The 18553-nt window shown below is 29.6% G+C and overlaps 1 protein-coding gene across 2 annotated transcripts in view; it reads right to left on the minus strand.

Moving 5' to 3' along the window:
- Window positions 1–18553, minus strand: part of LOC122526271 (serine/threonine-protein kinase 25) — a 112778-nt gene that overhangs the window by 60312 nt on the left and 33913 nt on the right. Inside the window, exon 2 of one of the 2 annotated variants that reach the window (XM_043649581.1) lies at window positions 11294–11655. The exons of the other annotated variant lie outside the window; for it this stretch is intronic. Within the exon in view, the coding sequence (XP_043505516.1) occupies window positions 11294–11518 (225 nt within the window). The 5' untranslated portion in view covers window positions 11519–11655. The remainder of the gene's footprint in view (window positions 1–11293; window positions 11656–18553) is intronic. 2 annotated transcript variants of the gene reach the window in all.

An 18553-nucleotide genomic window follows, 5' to 3' on the forward strand; every position in this document is an offset into this window, starting at 1 on the left:
GGAGAGATCATTAAGAATAATAAAAGGTTACTAAACTTATCTAAGAAAAGAAAAAATGCATAAATTAAACAAAAAAACAATTTCAATTTCGTACAATCCATGTTAAGAATTTAACAATTTAAAGTTAATACTCCTATGAGAGAGATATATCCAATCTCCACCCGTCCCAACTCCTCCCACCCCCACATTTGCAGGATTCTTGTAATCCTTGCTTTGGAAGTCCAAAAGGATTTGTCCTCGACCCAAAAACCTTATTTTACGTATTAAACGGTGTCCAACGATGTTGTTGATATGATCTACTTTGAATAGCATTGAAATTAGTGCTAACAATTGGACAACGTTTATTTAATATTCGTATTTTATTTTTGTGGATACGATTTATCATTAATTTGTTACAAACATTTCCCCCCCCCCTAATTATTTAAATGCATTCGGTTCTTATTTTTGTTTTTTAATTAACAAAACTACAACCTTTGAAAATCTAACTAAACTAAATCTTTGAAAATTTTCGAACGAAAGAATAAAAAACGTGCAAATAATTAAAAACAAATCGTATTATCCGAATAATAATATAATTAACACTAGATTTACGGACCGAGCCAATTTGATTAATTACAAAAATTTGTTTACCATATATATATATAACTTAAATATTATTTTTTAAAAACATATGTGTTGGTTTTTAGTTACTTAATGAAATATACGTAAATATTAATTCCTCCCCTTTACTCAATACGCCATTCAAACAATGTTTATAAGTCATTACAAAAATAATGAACAAAATATCCGTAAATCTAGTGTTAATATCCTTTCTATCTAATTATTTTCTTCAGACTTTACGAGTCAAAATTAAAATCGAATTAATCGTACGTACTGGTTAAAGCTTTTTCGTATCGAGAAACTTCTTAGATTAAGAGCAAAAAAAATAAGGAGAAAGGAGGAGGAGGAGGGGGAGAGGGAACTGTAAAGAAGATCGGTAAAGTCGTTACATCGTTATCATTAGACGACTTACTTGGCCCTTACCCACGACTACTAGAAACTCTAAGTTACTCTATTACTAGAAGGGCTTCCTGTTACTAGAAACGTTAAGGGGAAGTCAGCACGGAGAGTACATTAATGGCCAACGACGTAAGCACTTAACGGTGTAACTACAGCGGACATTGCAAATACGGCTAATTACTGAGAGTATATCGACCCTCCAATAGGGAGAGAGAAAGAAAGAGAGAGAGAAAGTGTAATTTCTCTCTCTCTCTTTCTCTCTCTAATCTTTAATCACGCTAATCGTCTTTTGTCCTACAGGATACTAGCAAATTACTTTAACAAATTTGTCTGATCCAATCGATTAATTTCTTTACACTTCGTAATCAATCGATCAATCAATCAATCAATGAAATTTCATTATCGTTATATTATATTTCCATAATTATATTGATTAATAAGCCGTCACCTCACTCCCCTCTCCTCTCCTCTTGTATTAAATATTAATTTAATTCATTCGCACACCTTTTTCATGCGTAAATGTGCACGGTGCATCCTATAATAAAACAAAACTTAATCGAATTATTATTATTATTTTGTTTTCATATTACGTTATTCTTTTGTTTCGTACAATTGGAGAAAGTAATACAATTTTTGTATAAGTAACATGGGATTTATTATTTTTTTAATATTTCTCGCTTCAAAGGGTTAACACAGAGTGGTACTTTTAAAAATAAAAGAAATCAACGTAGAGAAATACAAAAAGGATGATAACGAGTGGAAAACATCCCTGTACGAAGGACGAATCGATTAGTCTTCTACTTTAAGGATTTCACTTAAGGGGGAACAGGGGAAGGGGTAATAAATTTCGTGAGAATAAATTAAACGTGTCATTTCGTTCACGTTTATAAGCTGTAATAAATGTAACTTACGTTACAAAGATTTTCTCTGCTAAAGCATTTCGTTCCAAAACCGGATGTTTATAAGTGGCGTATAAAAGGCCTGAAATATAGAATAAGCTAACAATGCACGGTTACTGTCATAGTTTTCAGTGAACGTTTGCGAACAACGTTCTCTTAGGTGTTTCTCTCTCTCTCTTTCTTTCTTTCTTTCCTTCTGTCTTTTCTTTTATCTCTCTTTCTGTCTCTTTTTCCCAAGAGAGTACGTGACGTTTTAACGACTTCGTGAAAAATAGAAGACGCTGACAAACGAAACGTTTTGTGTTGGAGGTAAATGAGCGTGTATAATATATATATATATATATAATTCTGAACCACATTTTGATAAAAGAAAACAATTGTGACGCGTCTAATACAATAGTTGCATTAATTATGATAACTGAAAAATATCAAAATATAAAAAGATATTGTCTTCAACGTAAAAACAAAAAAATTGCATCTTTTTAATTCGAAATGTATGTGAAAAGAAAAAGAAAAAATATTATAAAAAAGTTTCATTAGTAATAGTAGGATCATCACTCGATAGAAATAAAATGATATATTCGATGAAAATTGTTTAGAAAAATCGCTAACATCATCATCATTTCACGTACTACGATTTACAAAGTGTTTATTACATACAATTTTTCCTGAAAATAATCTATCGTGTAAATGCTGTAAATAAAAAAACAAAAATAAAAAATGATTTAAAAAATGTATCCAATCAAAATAAATACGATCGATGATTGCTCACATTGGACAGAACAAACAACAACGTGATCTAAATAACAAAAAATTCATTTCGACGTTAAAGAAAATGATCTCGAAGTGGATGGTGATGGGTATGGGTATGAGTATAGCTATGGGGATGGGGATGGGATAAAGTTGTTCGCGGAAAATCGCGAGAAGAAAAAGAAAAAGAAAAAGAAAGGAAAGGAAAGGAAAGGAAAGGAGAGGAGAGGAAGAAATAAAATAAGAAGTATAATATACTGTGCAATAGTATTAGTAACGATTTCGATTCGGAGGCTTCGTGTCGACGACACGCACGGAATTTTCACGGTAGGATTAGGGAGCAACGATCGTTCGATTCGTCGACCTTTCTCGGCCAACCGATTGCACAACGACGGCTGACAGTAGCACTTATCCCGTTACATCGAACCCTCTTCTTTTTCCTTTCTCATTTCGTCGCGTATCCCGACGGCTCACTCGATTGCACTCAAACTGCCACCTTGCCTGCTGTAATTAAATACCTTTTTTCTCTTTTTTTTCTTTTTTTTTCTCTTTTTTTTCTCTCCTATTCCCTTTTCTTTTTCTCGCGAAACGTGTCTACGAAACTTAATCGGTAAATTTAACCCCCCCTCCCTTCAATGTTAAATTCGGAAAGTTTGTCATCCTATAGATAAGAACGAATTATTTGAAATTACATCGAAATTCTTTTTTGTTAATCTAAAATTCGATATAAAAATTTAGCTCGTAGATATTTTAAAAAGAAAATAAACAAGTAATATTTGTACGAAGGATAAAAGTGAAACTCGTATTGTCCTGTAATTTTAAAAAATTTAGTTTGAAAATTATTTGTAATTATTTGAAATTACATCGAAATTCTTTTTTGTTAATCTACAATTCGATATAAAAATTTAGCTCGTAGATTTTTTAAAAAGAAAATAAACGAATAATTTGTACGAAGGATAACAGTGAAACTCGTATTGTTCTGTAATTTTAAAAAATTTAGTTTGAAAATTATTTGTATAATATAAGCAGTACATATTAAAGTAAGAATATATTCTAAATAAGTATCTATTAATCATCTGTAATTCGATAAATTTAGCTTGCAGATTTAAAAACAAAAAAAGAAACAATTTGCGTTACCTGCATGCGTGTGTAACTCGTATTGTCGTATGATCTTTCTGTAAAAATTATCAATATAATAAACAATATGCTTTAAAGTGAGAATATATTTTAAATAAGTATCTATTAATCATCTGTAATTCGATAAATTTAACTTGCAGATTTAAAAACAAAAAAAAGAAACAATTTAAGTTACCTGCATGCGTGTGTAACTCGTATTGTCGTATGATTTTTCTGTAAAAATTATTAATATAATAAACAATATGCTTTAAAGTGAGAATATATTTTAATTAAGTATCTATTAATATAATTCTAATATTAAAACAATTTCGATCTGATTTCTTAGTTAGCTAAAAAATTTTCAACTCAAAATCATGACTGGGTTGGGAACCTTAAAACAAATGTATTTTAATTTGAACGATCGAAAATATTAATAAAATATATAGGAGAGTGTTCGATTTATCTTAATTGATTGTTAATTAATCGAAAAAAATGTATATTGTTGATCAGAAACACGGTGTATAAGCTCGACGTACCTTCCTCTTCGAAATCAAACAATAAACTGAGACGTTTGTCCTCAGTGCAAGTTCTTTTATTAAACGTTGTTTATATGACTTTCATAAGATTTCTTATGTATAACGAACATAATATTCGTTAGAAACAGAATTTATTCTTTCGGAAAGTCATATAAACAACATTATACGTCTCGAATTTATACCAGGTGCCTTTTTTAAATTACAATGTACATTTCTTTCGATTAATTAACAATCATTTTAAATATATCACATCTCCCACTCATACTTCCATAAACTAACGCATCTCGCAACGATTATAATAAACGACGTGTATAAATAAACATTTTTGAAGCTTACATTAATAATATGAACAATCGTATGATACAATTCAAATTGTTCTCTAAGATTAAATAATTATTTTACAAAATTATACGTCTCGAATTTATACCAGGTGCCTTTTTTAAATTACAATATAAATTTCTTTCGATTAATTAACAATCATTTTAAATATATCACATCCCCCACACATACTTCCATAAACTAACGCATCTCGCAATGATTATAATAAACGACGTGTATAAATAAACATTTTTTAAGCTTACGTTAATAATTTGAACAATCGTATGATACAATTCAAATTGTTCTCTAAGATTAAATAATTATTTTACAAAATCATAAGATCCTACTGTATTAAAATACTATGTTTGTAATTCGTTACGAGGTAAGTTTGATTTTTACATATATTGACCTAAATATGAAGTAGACTCGTTGTATGTTCAATTATTGGCACACCTGGTATACAGCATCGAGAAAGGTGAACGAGCTTGAGTAACAGTTTCACGAGGGATAGGAGAGTTCGATAGGTCGATAACCGATAAAGTCATTTCCAGATCGGTTACTCTAAAATCATTCGATTACTCGAATAAGGTGTGACGTGCTTTCCAATTTTTATGCAACTATGAAATTAAAAGGAAAAGACAACGAATCTTTAGGATAGTCGTAAAATGACAGAATCGTTTTACGTTGTAGGGTGAGAAAAAGACTTTTATGGATCTTCTTCGTAAAGCATTTTTCCCCGAATGAATTAAATTTACGCTAGAACATTTTACGACAGCTATTGACATCGATGAAGATGTTCCCCTTTTTTTCTATATTTTTTTTTTATTTAAGTATATCAATATTGTCGAATCGAAATTAAATATGTGATAATATTATCTACGACGATGTATAAAATAAATTAAGGATCGTATTATTTTGCGTGTTTATGTTACACATATTATATACTAAACTTTGCAAATAAAATACGATAATTAAATAAAAAATCATTTCTTTTTTAACCACAAAGGGCACTTATGCATTCGTCGTTATACGTTTCACGTAATTTTATTCGAAATTTCAAATGAAAATTTCCCCAAAAAAATATTTCTAAACATTTAATTAACATTTTTATTCGGCATACCTCATTTATATGATGAAATGTGTGAGAAATATTAAGGAAAAAAAATATTTAAAGGTATAATGATCGAACAAACAAAATCGCACGTATTACACGATCATTTTCTGCCCCCATCCCTTCCAACCCATTGTAAATGAAGATCGATCGATCGCATAATTTCCACTGATTTTGCGTGGAAATTCTCTCTTATGATAGTAAGCCCCCCTTCTCGTCCCCCCCCCCGCCCCTTTCTTCTGACTAGCCACGTTTTCGAGGCCACACGATGTTTGCGAAAGTGGAATGGCCATGGCGATCGGACAACCAATTTGTCGAACATTAATCTCTCAGATTGCCGAAGTTAAACGAGCGTTCAGCATAATCGGTCTGATTACAGCTGGGTTTCAAACCACTGATTGTTCAAGCATAACTTCGGTAATGCAAAATCGTACCGCATAGAGTGAATCTCGTAAACAATGGTAACAAACACGAGAGTAGATTTTCACGGGATTCGCACGTGCGACAACGTTAATTGTTTAATAGATAAATAAAACGAAACAAAAATATATATTTATCGTTCGAATTTATTCTCATCGATAACCAGTGCAAGTACGACGTGCAAAGAAAGCAACTACGATGAATTTATTGTGTATATAATGTCAACTTTTTCTATAATAATTAAACAAAAATTGATCAAAACAAAGACCCTTGATAGAAAAAGAAAAATAATAATTTTTGAAAACAACAGAAGTAACCTAATTTAGTTTAGAATTAAAAATCTTTTTCACTCGAATGTTAGGAATTATTTGATCAATACTCACTTAACGCGTGTAAATATTTATAACAATATTTTATAATGCTTTATATTTTTTAATATGTCTACAATATTTTAGATAATTTTCCCTATTCTGGAAACGAATAAAAATATATAAAAATTGCTAATGTTTATAATTCGAATGTTCGTGAACGACGAAATATAAAAGTAAAAATTTGTTTCTTCGTCATTTTAAGATAAAAAAATTGATCCACGTTATTTATTTAATAGAATCGGCCGGCGTCTGTAAGTGCTCGAGACTTATCTGAGTATCTTTGTCCTTATCCAGCTCGAGATTGCTTCTCGTTACCATAAAGAAACAACACAGGACAGGACAGGCTGCCTTTCTCAAGAAATACAGAAAAGGAAGTAGTTTTAATCAAAGCAGATAGGAATCGGATTTAATCAAAGAACGTCCAGAATTAATTTCGTTATTGTATCGAAGAGCATCGTTTAGACGAGTACCTCTCGTTAAATGCAAACCCCCTCTCCACCTCATCGTCGTCAATTTTCTTCATTCAATTGGATTTTTTTTATTAAACAATAAAATAATAACATTAACAACGTATAAGAATCAGAGAACGAATTATTTACCGTATAGTAAATATATATAAACAATAATCCTTATATTTGTTTGGTCAATATTTTTCAATATTTTAGATTAAAATTTATCGTTGATATATATATGTACAAATATGAGTATTTTTAATAAGAAAAATATGATTGAGTCAAATTTTGTAAGCACTATATACTTTACCTACACTTTACCTACTTTTATATTACAATTAACATAAAAAAAAATAACTTATCAGTATTAATAACAGTTGTATGATTATTTGGTCAATATTTTTCAATATTTTAGATTAAAATTTATCGTTGATATATATATGTACAAATATGAGTATTTTTAATAAGAAAAATATGATTGAGTCAAGTTTTGTAAGCACTATATACTTTACCTACACTTTACCTACTTTTATATTACAATTAACATAAAAAAAAATAATTTATCAGTATTAATAACAGTTGTATGATTATTTGGTCAATATTTTTCAATATTTTAGATTAAAATTTATCGTTGATATATATATGTACAAATATGAGTATTTTTAATAAGAAAAATATGATTGAGTCAAGTTTTGTAAGCACTGTATACTTTACCTACACTTTACCTACTTTTATATTACAATTAACATACAAAAAAATAATTTATCAGTATTAATAACAGTTGTATGATTATTTGGTCAATATTTTTCAATATTTTAGATTAAAATTTATCGTTGATATATATATACAAACATGAGTATTTTTAATAAGAAAAATATGATTGAGTCAAGTTTTGTAAGCACTATATACTTTACCTACACTTTACCTACTTTTATATTACAATTAACATACAAAAAGATAGTTTATCAGTATTAATAACAGTTGTATGATTACGTCAAATTTGTACGTATATATTGAACACAACAAATATTAATCCAGAAACGATAAAATATTTGTAAAAAAATATTAACCAAATAATAACAGCATCCCAATCGTAAAACATAAAATAACTACAATTCGTAGATAATTTTCCGTATTTTCTAGATATAGAAATGAAGAGCCGAAGGGGAAAACGCACCTGCATATTATCTATGTGTATCACGTATAGTTGATTTATCATCGGTATATTCGACATGCCAAGAGACCAAGGTAAAACCAGGGACAAGGATGGCAGGACGATGAGAGAAACGCAACACGGAAACGATGGCCGGTTTAATCTAGTTGTTAATTTATAGCGTTTCGAGGGAGTCCTTTAACGCGTTCGTTATCAGGAGCGAATAGCACAAAGGGCTTAATCTCGCAGCTTCATTTGCATGAAACCCCCTTGGAGTTTCGATTCTATCATGGAGAAGGAAGAACGAGCTATGGAAAAGGTAAGAGAGGGAAATGCAAAGGGAAAGGGAAAGGGAAAGAGAAAGAGAAAGAGAGACTGCTGATAAATGCAATTAACTTATTCGTAATCCTCCACCTCTTCTTCCTCTTCCTCTTCTTCTTCTTCTTCTTCATCTTCTTCATCTTCTTGATCGTCGGGATGGTTAAAAAAGAAAAGTATTATACGTTGGTTTGGTGACAAACAATATGCAGATCTCGAGGTAAAGATGGAAAGAACGTTTTTTCTCATTGGATAAGTGGTAATCCTTGTTTTAATCGAGGATCATCTCGTGATAGATAATAATTACTCGAACGTTTAACAAATTTTTCTAATAAATTGATAATAAGTGACGTAAGAAGTTTAATGATCGATAGATATTATATACTAAGAGTAAAAAGGGGGAAAAGAAAAACAAAAATAAATGGATGAATGATAAGGTACGATAAAACGATCTATCAATATCTGTATATGAGTCATTATTTATACAGATGTAAAAAATAATAAGTGTAAGGTACAACGAACGAGTTATAATTGTATGATCACGAATTGATCATTAAATTATTAATCGAAATTTTTGATATTAAGTGTGTGTACGTTTGAGAGGGGGAGGAGTATTTCTTTTTACTAATAATCAACAAAAATTCTAATGTCATTTGAAAAAATGTATAATTTTTTTCTTTTTAATTAAATATATTATCTTTTATATCGCCTTTTTTTAATTACAAATTACTACAAATAGTCAATAGGAAATATTTTTAATGTTTTATATTTAAATAATAATAAACTGTTAAAAATATATATTTCAACATTACATATTGATCAAGCTAATAGTTGATTAATGATTGATTAATGATTAATTAACGAGTATCTATGTTTCATCCAGAATATCGAGAATGTAATTAGTAGAACCTATTTGATCGATCGATATCGTTTAATTATTAAAACTTCTTCCCCCCCCTTTCCCCCGAATTTATAGAACGAATTACTAATCGAATTCCTTAAAATATTCTTACATTGTTTTTTAATATTACAACCAACATACATACATACGAAATCAAATGAAAATTCAATAAAAGATAATAATAATAATAATTTATTCGTTAACGAGAATAAAATCTTTGAGATAAATAAATCATTAAACGTTTTTATACGCAGTATTTTCAGATAAAAAAGAATTCTTTTTATTCCTTTTTTCTTTCTTTTTTTTTTTTTTTTTTTGATACACACGTATATCGTGCGGTCGTATAATTCAAAGAGAAGTATTACGGCGTTTTTAGTCGAATTATCATAAGGAGGGGAATAAAAAGAAAAGAGAAAAAAATGTGAAAAAAAAAAAAAAAAAAGAAAAAAAGAAAAAACGGAATTATATACACGGTGGCAAAGAGAAACGAAAAGAGAGATAAGAGCTCACAAGGGTAAAAGAAAACAGAAAGGCGGAACGAAAGAAACGAAGTGGAACTCGAGTTTGTCGGCATATATATACATATATATATTATCCCCATATACGTACATATATATAATATATATACGTAAAACGAGAAAAGGGGAGAGTGACTGTGCCGTGTCAGCAAAATTGTCGCATCTTCATGGGGGTCTTCTTTCTACTTTGCGCGGGCGGTAAACGCGATTTCCCTTCAAGCGGAAAGATTTTCTTTTCTTCGAAGCTTTAGTCGAGCCGAATGGAGCAACGAACTCGTTCCTACCACCCACCCACCCCCTCTTTCACCCCTCTTTCCTTTCCAACCCCTTCTATACGTGCATCCCTCACTCACGGACGATAAAAATTCTTTGAAATTCAAGCAACGTTCCTTTTTCACCTTTCCTGTCCAAAACACTGAATCTTTTTTCTTCCCCCTCTTCCCCCTCTTCTCGTTTTCCAACGTTAATCATTTATTTTTTTGTTTTAATAGCTATTAATTCTATACGATATTTATATGTATGTGTGTAGAAAGAATTATGAACTAATTTAATCGAGAAAATATTTTTCAAACATATGTTTAGAAATTATAAATAATATATATATATATATATATAAATTATATAAAAGAAAAGAAAATTAAAATATAAATAACGTATATTATCGTAGATATTTAAATTACACATCTATTTAATTCGAATACTAGAGATTCTATCGTATTCTGTTTAAATAAAAATATTTAAACGTAATATATAAATTCGTAATTTCGTAAAATATTTTATTCAATTATTGTTTCATAAATTCGTAAATTATAACAACACCCCCGTTCATCTTATTTTCATTTTCAACGTTAGTATACGTGTATACAAAAACATGTAAAAATATGTAAAAATATTCTAATAGAGATGGGAATACGAATACATGCATATTCTAATAAGATTGAGAGAAAAAAAGAAAAAAAAAATAAATTTATGATTTTTGTCTAGCAATAAAATGTCGTTTAAAATGGTTTATACAATTATTTCGAACATAAGACTATAAAAATAAACATATTTTCGCGCGAATAAATGGCACCGCACGTTCGCGTTCGACTAAATTTGGAAAAATAAAAAAAAATCAAATAAAAAAAAAAAAAACGATTCTCCCGTTAGTAATTCGTTTGTATTCGGATACACGTATGATTTTGTTAAACGAAATTGTTAACTCGGAAACGGACAGCGTCGAATTAATAGGACGCGTTTCGATACGGAAAGGAAGCGCAACAGGTGAGAGGAGCTCGCACGATTCGCACGTTTAAACTGTGGCTTTAAACAAAGATACGAGTTTCGTTGGTTAGTTAGTTAGTTCGATCACTTTGGGTGATTTACGCATGATATATTATTATAAAATATATTTATATAAATATATATAATAATAATGATGACATCACTTACCGTTCTAGCACCGAACGCTTGGTTGACGTTGCTGACGTTATTGTTGTTGATATGATTGTTGTTCAAATTATTACTCGTGCCAGATGTATTGTTATTTCTAGAATGTTGATTATTGTGTTGTTGTTGTTGTTGTTGTTGTTGATGATGATGATGATTATGATGATTATTCGAGTTGTTCCCGTTATTGTGCTTGTTGTGCTTATGCAATACCATAGCGGCAAACATTTTGACGAATTCAAAAATGAACGACGAGTGGCCTTCGGGTCGATAAATTTGATTTCCTCTCGGCAATGATTCCCTCGTAAAACGTTAATTCGGAATTCGCCACATAATGCGAACTGCACCCCTAAATTACTCCCGATCTAAAATCGTTTTTCACCGTTCGTTACAACTCATCCTTTATCGCGTAACGTATTATATATTTATCATGCGTCTTGCGAATAATCAAAAAGTGGATGGAAGTAGAGTTTTTAATGTTTTAAAATCGCGAGAAGAAACAAGTAAACAAAAAAGAAAAAAAAAGAAAAGGGAGAAATAAAAAAGAGACATTGAAGGATTGCATTTTAAAGTAATGAATTTTTCGTTTAACCAGTCTCGATTCTTATTCTTCTTCAAAATCAAATACACATACGCATACATACATACATACATAAATAAATAAATACATACATACATACGTGAGTAGGTAATAACAAAATGAGGTTTCTCGTTAAAACCGTATGTATCCAAGTACCGTAGGCGTTCATTTAAAATAATACTTAAACGGGATGAAAATTATCGCTATTGAAGAGAAGAAGGCTGTTTATATCACAGATTAATGTGTAAGCTGTAAAGAAATGGCCATAGGATGGCACCTACTATACTCTATCGTAAATAGTAATCAACTTTATTCGTAGTTGTGGTAATACCGTTGCACCATACGTTGCTAGCATTCATCACTTTGCAAAATGAACGAGAGAAAATTACCAAACGAACGAACATATGTACGTACATACGAAAGACAGAAACAGTGAATGTATACTAAGAGAGAAAGAGAAGTGTATCTATGTGTGTGTGTGTGTGTGTGAAGAAGTATTGCCAATAGTCAATGGCAGACTACAATTCGCCAGACTTTTCCTTTTTTTCATTTCGATACCAAAGGTACGCCCGTTATATACGAACCGTTTGCAGGTGCGATGCATAACACGTGAAGAATGCACCGAACGTTCGCGGTTCGTATTGATTTGTTATAAATAGTCCACATGTTACTAGTAGTCGCCTACTACACCTCGTTGTTGTCGTCTCTTTCCTTCTTTCGTACTCCCTCCTCCCTCCCTCCCACCTTTTTCTTTCTTTCTCATTTACATAAATATATATATAAACGTTATACCTGTGCACTCGTGGTTAAAAACACGGAAAAAAGAAAATGGTAGTAACACGTGCAACGTGTATATATATGCATACCTATATTTATATATATGTGTGTATATGTGTGTATGTGTATTACACAAATATATATGTATAATATATATGTTTTTCAGTTCATAGAATGTATATACCTAGTACGTATCATCGACCTTCTATCCTTTTTCTCTCTCTGTCTTGTTCGAAACGACATTAGATTTCAACTACTATAGACACAGCATTAGCCCACTTTTATGCACGCGATACCCGATTGCATTTTGCGGAGCGACGACCGAAGTATAGAAAACGTGAAAGAAATAACGCATTGAACTTAGTCGGATATAATGATAATAATAATAATGTTATTTATGAGATTGTTAAAGAAGATTGGAAAGAAAAATAATTTTCTAAAATTATGTACTAATGCATTCGCATTGATTTTATCAGATGTTATTTACATGGAAACTTATCAAATGCAACGTTATTTATGACACATGTGCAATAAAAAGTGTAACAATCTGTTTATATGAAATATTTGTCAACGTTTGTTTATATTAAAACGTGTATTATATATTCATTGTTCTCGAATTATATTATAAAATTAAATATCTCGTAAGTATTCAGATCGATAACAATATCGCAAGCCTTATAAAAAAAAATAAAAATATCGTATAAAATTTAATAACAGGACAAAAAGAAAGTATAAAATTCAATTCAGTAATAATTTGCTTAACATAATTACAATAAATTAAGTCAACACCAAAATAATTAAACGAAGATATTATTTTAAAAAGGATAACATTACGTTTTATACGAACAAATTCGCGTACGTAATTTTTATCGATAACAATGTCGTAAGCCTAAACAAAAAAACAAAACCAAACAAATCGAATAAGATTGAAATTCGGTAATAATTTATAATATCAGCACAATTAGGTTTGACAAAATAAAACGACGTAAGATATTACTTTTAAATAAGAATATTACGTTTACACGATCGAATGTTAAGTGGAAGAATATCTTCTACGAAGCATAATTCGAAACAGTCGTCGTCGTAGATGTCGTAGTTTTGTTAAAAGAAAAAAAAACCGATGATAATAAGCGTTGGTACGAACGATCGCGCATGAACAACCGAGTAGGAGGATCAGACATGACCCAATTTGATTATACGACGGTGTATTCCAACCGCAATTATTACCTCCGGTCTAACCACCTTAGCTCAGAAGCTTCAAGCACAGGACTCCACCTGCTGGTTGCTACGAGGCTACCAAGACGAATGCTTTGCAAGCCAGGTCGACCATACACCAATTTGGTTTATATTCCAAATGACTGTTTCAATTAGCAACAGTAAACATTATACATACATTATACATATGTATTATGTATATAAGTTAGAACTATACCTGTTTATTATTTATCGAGTAACTAAAACTAAAACACAATCTTACTCGTTACAATAAGTTTCATCTTTTGAATAATTAAACATTCTAATTACGTCAAGTTATAACAATATTAGTTAATAATTAAATTTATGCAATCTAATGGAATGTATATATATATATACTGATATTAATAATCATTGATCCGTTATCTAATTAGTGAATTCCTGAATTTTGGTCTCTGATATATTCTCACTCGGATAATAATAAACGTATAACTGATTAGTTTTTTTCTTTTGATACAAATCGTAAAACAATACGGTTATTATTAATGTCACGGTAAATAAAATGTAATCAACTTACATTAGTTTGTTCTAAACAAAAAATTACGTATAATGCTAGAAAGTACAGTCAATGATAACAAAAAGAAGAAAAAAAAACGCATCATTACATCTCGAATAATTATTCATTCATTCTCGTACAATATTAACGCGAATGATGTAAAATTAAAAAACGAAACATTTAGTTCGTAAAATTGAGCACATCAACTTTCTAGAAATACGGAATAAGCTTCAATAGGTTTCCCTTGTTATACATAGGAACAAGAACAACGCAACTATTACTATTATACTACGAGACGATTACTATACCTACACGTCGAATATTTTCTCGTACAAAAGTTTCTTCTCTTTATTACCCCTCTCTCTCTCTCTCCCTCTCTCTCATATTATTTGATCTTCCTAAAACCGAACCCAACCTCATCCGAACCCATCACCCATTCCCCTTTTCGTTTTTTTTCTTTTTCATTCTTTCAACTTTCCCATTACTTTTTACACAATTTCACGAGTAGCGTTTTCGAAGGCAAAAAAAGCCCTCCTCCTCCTCCTCCTCCTCCAACTCCTTTCGAATATAAACTCGAGAACTCATAAAACTTTACTTAAATTCTTACAACCGTGCATATACACGCGGAATGACATTTGCGACGAGTGCATCGATTATCGACAAATTTTCCCTCTCTCTCTCTCTCATTTTCTACCAAAGCGAATAATAAAACCAAGATACAGTAATAGAAATAAAAAGAATAAGAAAGATATGTTCAGGAGATTCCTTCGAGAGCTATAGAGATCATGTTCACGCATCCGTGTCCTTTTTCGTTCGTCCTTGTACAACATCACCTTGAAATGTATCCCGCATGAGCATCAACGAGCATACTCTTTCGTTGTTTGCTTCATCTCTAAAGTCTCGTTGTTGCAGCAACTGCAACAACGACGACAACGACGACTACGACGACGACGAGGAATCAGAGAAAGAAGAAAAGATAAATGACGAGAAGGAGAGGAGGAGGGAAAGGGGAGGAAGCCGGGGGTGTTATGACGAGAGAACAAAGAAAGATGAGGGGAAAAAAATGTGCGGAGAGATAGATGGATAGGTGTGTGTGTGTGTTAGAAAGAGATAGAAAGAGTATGTACGATAAAATAGAAAAAGATAGTGAAAAGAACAGAAGAGAAAAGAAAAGAAAAGGAAAGGAAAGGAAAGAAAAAAAAGTGTTGATGAAAAAGAAAGCAACGTTAAATCATCGTACGTTAGAAGTCGACGGAAACTGCATATATGTCTGATGCACAACAGGGGGTTCATATTCCACCTGTTCTTGGAACATGCATCCCAGTGTTACGTGTCCATTTACATAACTTGCTCTATGTGCAGACGAGACTTCGGATGTACGTTCACGACACCGTCCTCGGTTCGATACAGAAACAAGAGTCTATGTATATATGTAATATATGTAATATATGTAATATATATGTAATGTATAGTTTCGTTGGGTTAGACGTTATATAGTTTCAAAAGTTGTCTATGTATTTTGGTTAAAAAAGAATTTAAAAAAGTTTATATAATGATAGATGTTTCAACTTTAGTATGCTTTAAATATAATAGACGATATAACTAATTTAGATATGAAACTAATATTTTATACAATGCTGAAGATCATGAAATCTAAGATTTTAATATTATTAATGTCAAATATTATAGTTTTTTGATAAGAAAAAGTTTCTATAATGATAGATGTTTTAACATTAGTATGCTTTAAATATAATAGACAATATAACTAATTTAGAAATGAAACTAATATTTTATACAATGCTGAAGATCACGAAATCTAAGATTTTATTATTATTAATGTCGAATATTATAGTTTTTTGATAAGAAAAAGTTTCTATAATGATAGATGTTTTAACATTAGTATGCTTTAAATATAATAGAGAATATAACTAATTTAGATATGAAACTAATATTTTATACAATGCTGAAGATCACGAAATCTAAGATTTTATTATTATTAATGTCAAATATTATAGTTTTTTGATAAGAAAAAGTTTATATTATGATAGATGTTTCAACTTTAGTATGCTTTAAATATAATAGACAATAACTAATTTAGATATGAAACTAATATTTTATACAATGCTGAAGATCACGAAATCTAAGATTTTATTATTATTAATGTCAAATATTATAGTTTTTTGATAAGAAAAAGTTTATATTATGATAGATGTTTCAACTTTAGTATGCTTTAAATATAATAGACAATATAACTAATTTAGAAATGAAACTAATATTTTATACAATGCTGAAGATCACGAAATCTAAGATTTATTATTATTAATGTCAAATATTATAGTTTTTTATAAGAAAAAAGTTTATATAATGATAGATGTTTCAACATTAGTATGCTTTAAATATAATAGACATATAACTAATTTAGAAATGAAACTAATATTTTGTACAATGCTGAAGATCACGAAATCTAAGATTTTAATATTATTAAGGTCAAATAGTATAGTTTTTTGATAAGAAAAAGTTTCTATAATGATAGATGTTTTAACATTAGTATGCTTAAAATATAATAGACGATATAACTAATTTAGAAATGAAACTAATATTTTATACAATGTTGAAGATCACGATATCTAAGATTTTATTAGTATTAATGTCGAATATTATAGTTTTTTTATAAGAAAAGTTTATGTAATGATAGATGTTTCAACTTTAGTATGCTTTAAATATAATAGACAATATAACTAATTTAGAAATGAAACTAATATTTTATACAATGCTGAAGATCACGAAATCTAAGATTTTATTATTATTAATGTCGAATATTATAGTTTTTTGATAAGAAAAAGTTTATATAATAAAAAATGTTTCAACTTTAGTATGCTTTAAATATAATAGACAATATAACTAATTTAGAAATGAAACTAATATTTTATACAATGCTGAAGATCACGAAATCTAAGATTTTATTATTATTAATGTCGAATATTATAGTGGTTTTAGGTAAAATTAAGAGAGAGAGGAAAAGATATACGAACGATTAATGCATCGTTATTCTATCGCACAGTCAAGTTATTGATTAGTAATACTACGAACATCAACGTGTGTTTGTATATACCTATAATATATATGTATATATATATATGTATGCATGAATGTTAAAACGCATATGCTATCCTTCTCACGAGTGTACAGGTGTGCGCGCACGTGACACATAACGATTGTGATTTGACAGCGTCCACCACATTCATTTGATCATTACATACACGAACAGGTGCATCACTAACATTAATTTAACGTTTATTTCGCGATTACAGTTTTTCATCAGACATACAACCTATATATAAAAATATATATATGTATATACCTGTATCACCATTTATAAATCACGTATTATATCATTTTCTAAATGAAAAAAAAAGAAACGAAATTTATTAGAATTCATTTTTTTTCTTTTTATATATATGAAAGAAATATCAAATTTAATCTCTTTAAATAATTGAACATGTTTCACACACTCGTTTATATATAAAGAAACGAACGTACAAAAAACGAAATGTAAGATGCACAGCACGTATTCAATAAATATACATAAATATATCGAAAAGTTCCGGAATTTTTAATATAGAAAAATAATTTTTATAATACCGTTGTTGATTAATTGAATATTAATCGTTAAATATATTTCTACAATATAAAACAATTGATTTTTATTGAAATTTTATTATCTTTCCTTTGTTCTCTATTTTTTAAATATGAAAATATGAAAAATATTCGATCAACAACAAAATCAAATGATATCGTACATTTTCAATTTGAAAAATAAATTCGCATAATTAATTAAAGATGTTATTTACTTTTCTTTTTTCTCTAAAATAATAAGAATCTCATCGTTCTGTCAGTTAACAAATTTTATCGTACACGTGTAAAGTTCATTTAATCCTTAATATAAAGTATATATTAATGCGAAAGCGAACAGAAGCAGCTTACACGAGGATTCAAGTTGAAAGAGGAGGAAAAACGTACATGATCGATACTAAATAGTCCATATCACGAACTAACATAGGTAATTCTCCGTTAGGCACGTGTTCGCACGGAAGTTAATCCGCTTATTTCTCGTCCAATGACATTAAACGATTTTAAATAGATGTCAAATATATGT

Source organism: Polistes fuscatus, unplaced genomic scaffold (assembly GCF_010416935.1).
Source record: "Polistes fuscatus isolate 324 unplaced genomic scaffold, CU_Pfus_HIC Scaffold11, whole genome shotgun sequence".
NCBI classification, from domain to species: Eukaryota; Metazoa; Arthropoda; class Insecta; order Hymenoptera; family Vespidae; genus Polistes; species Polistes fuscatus.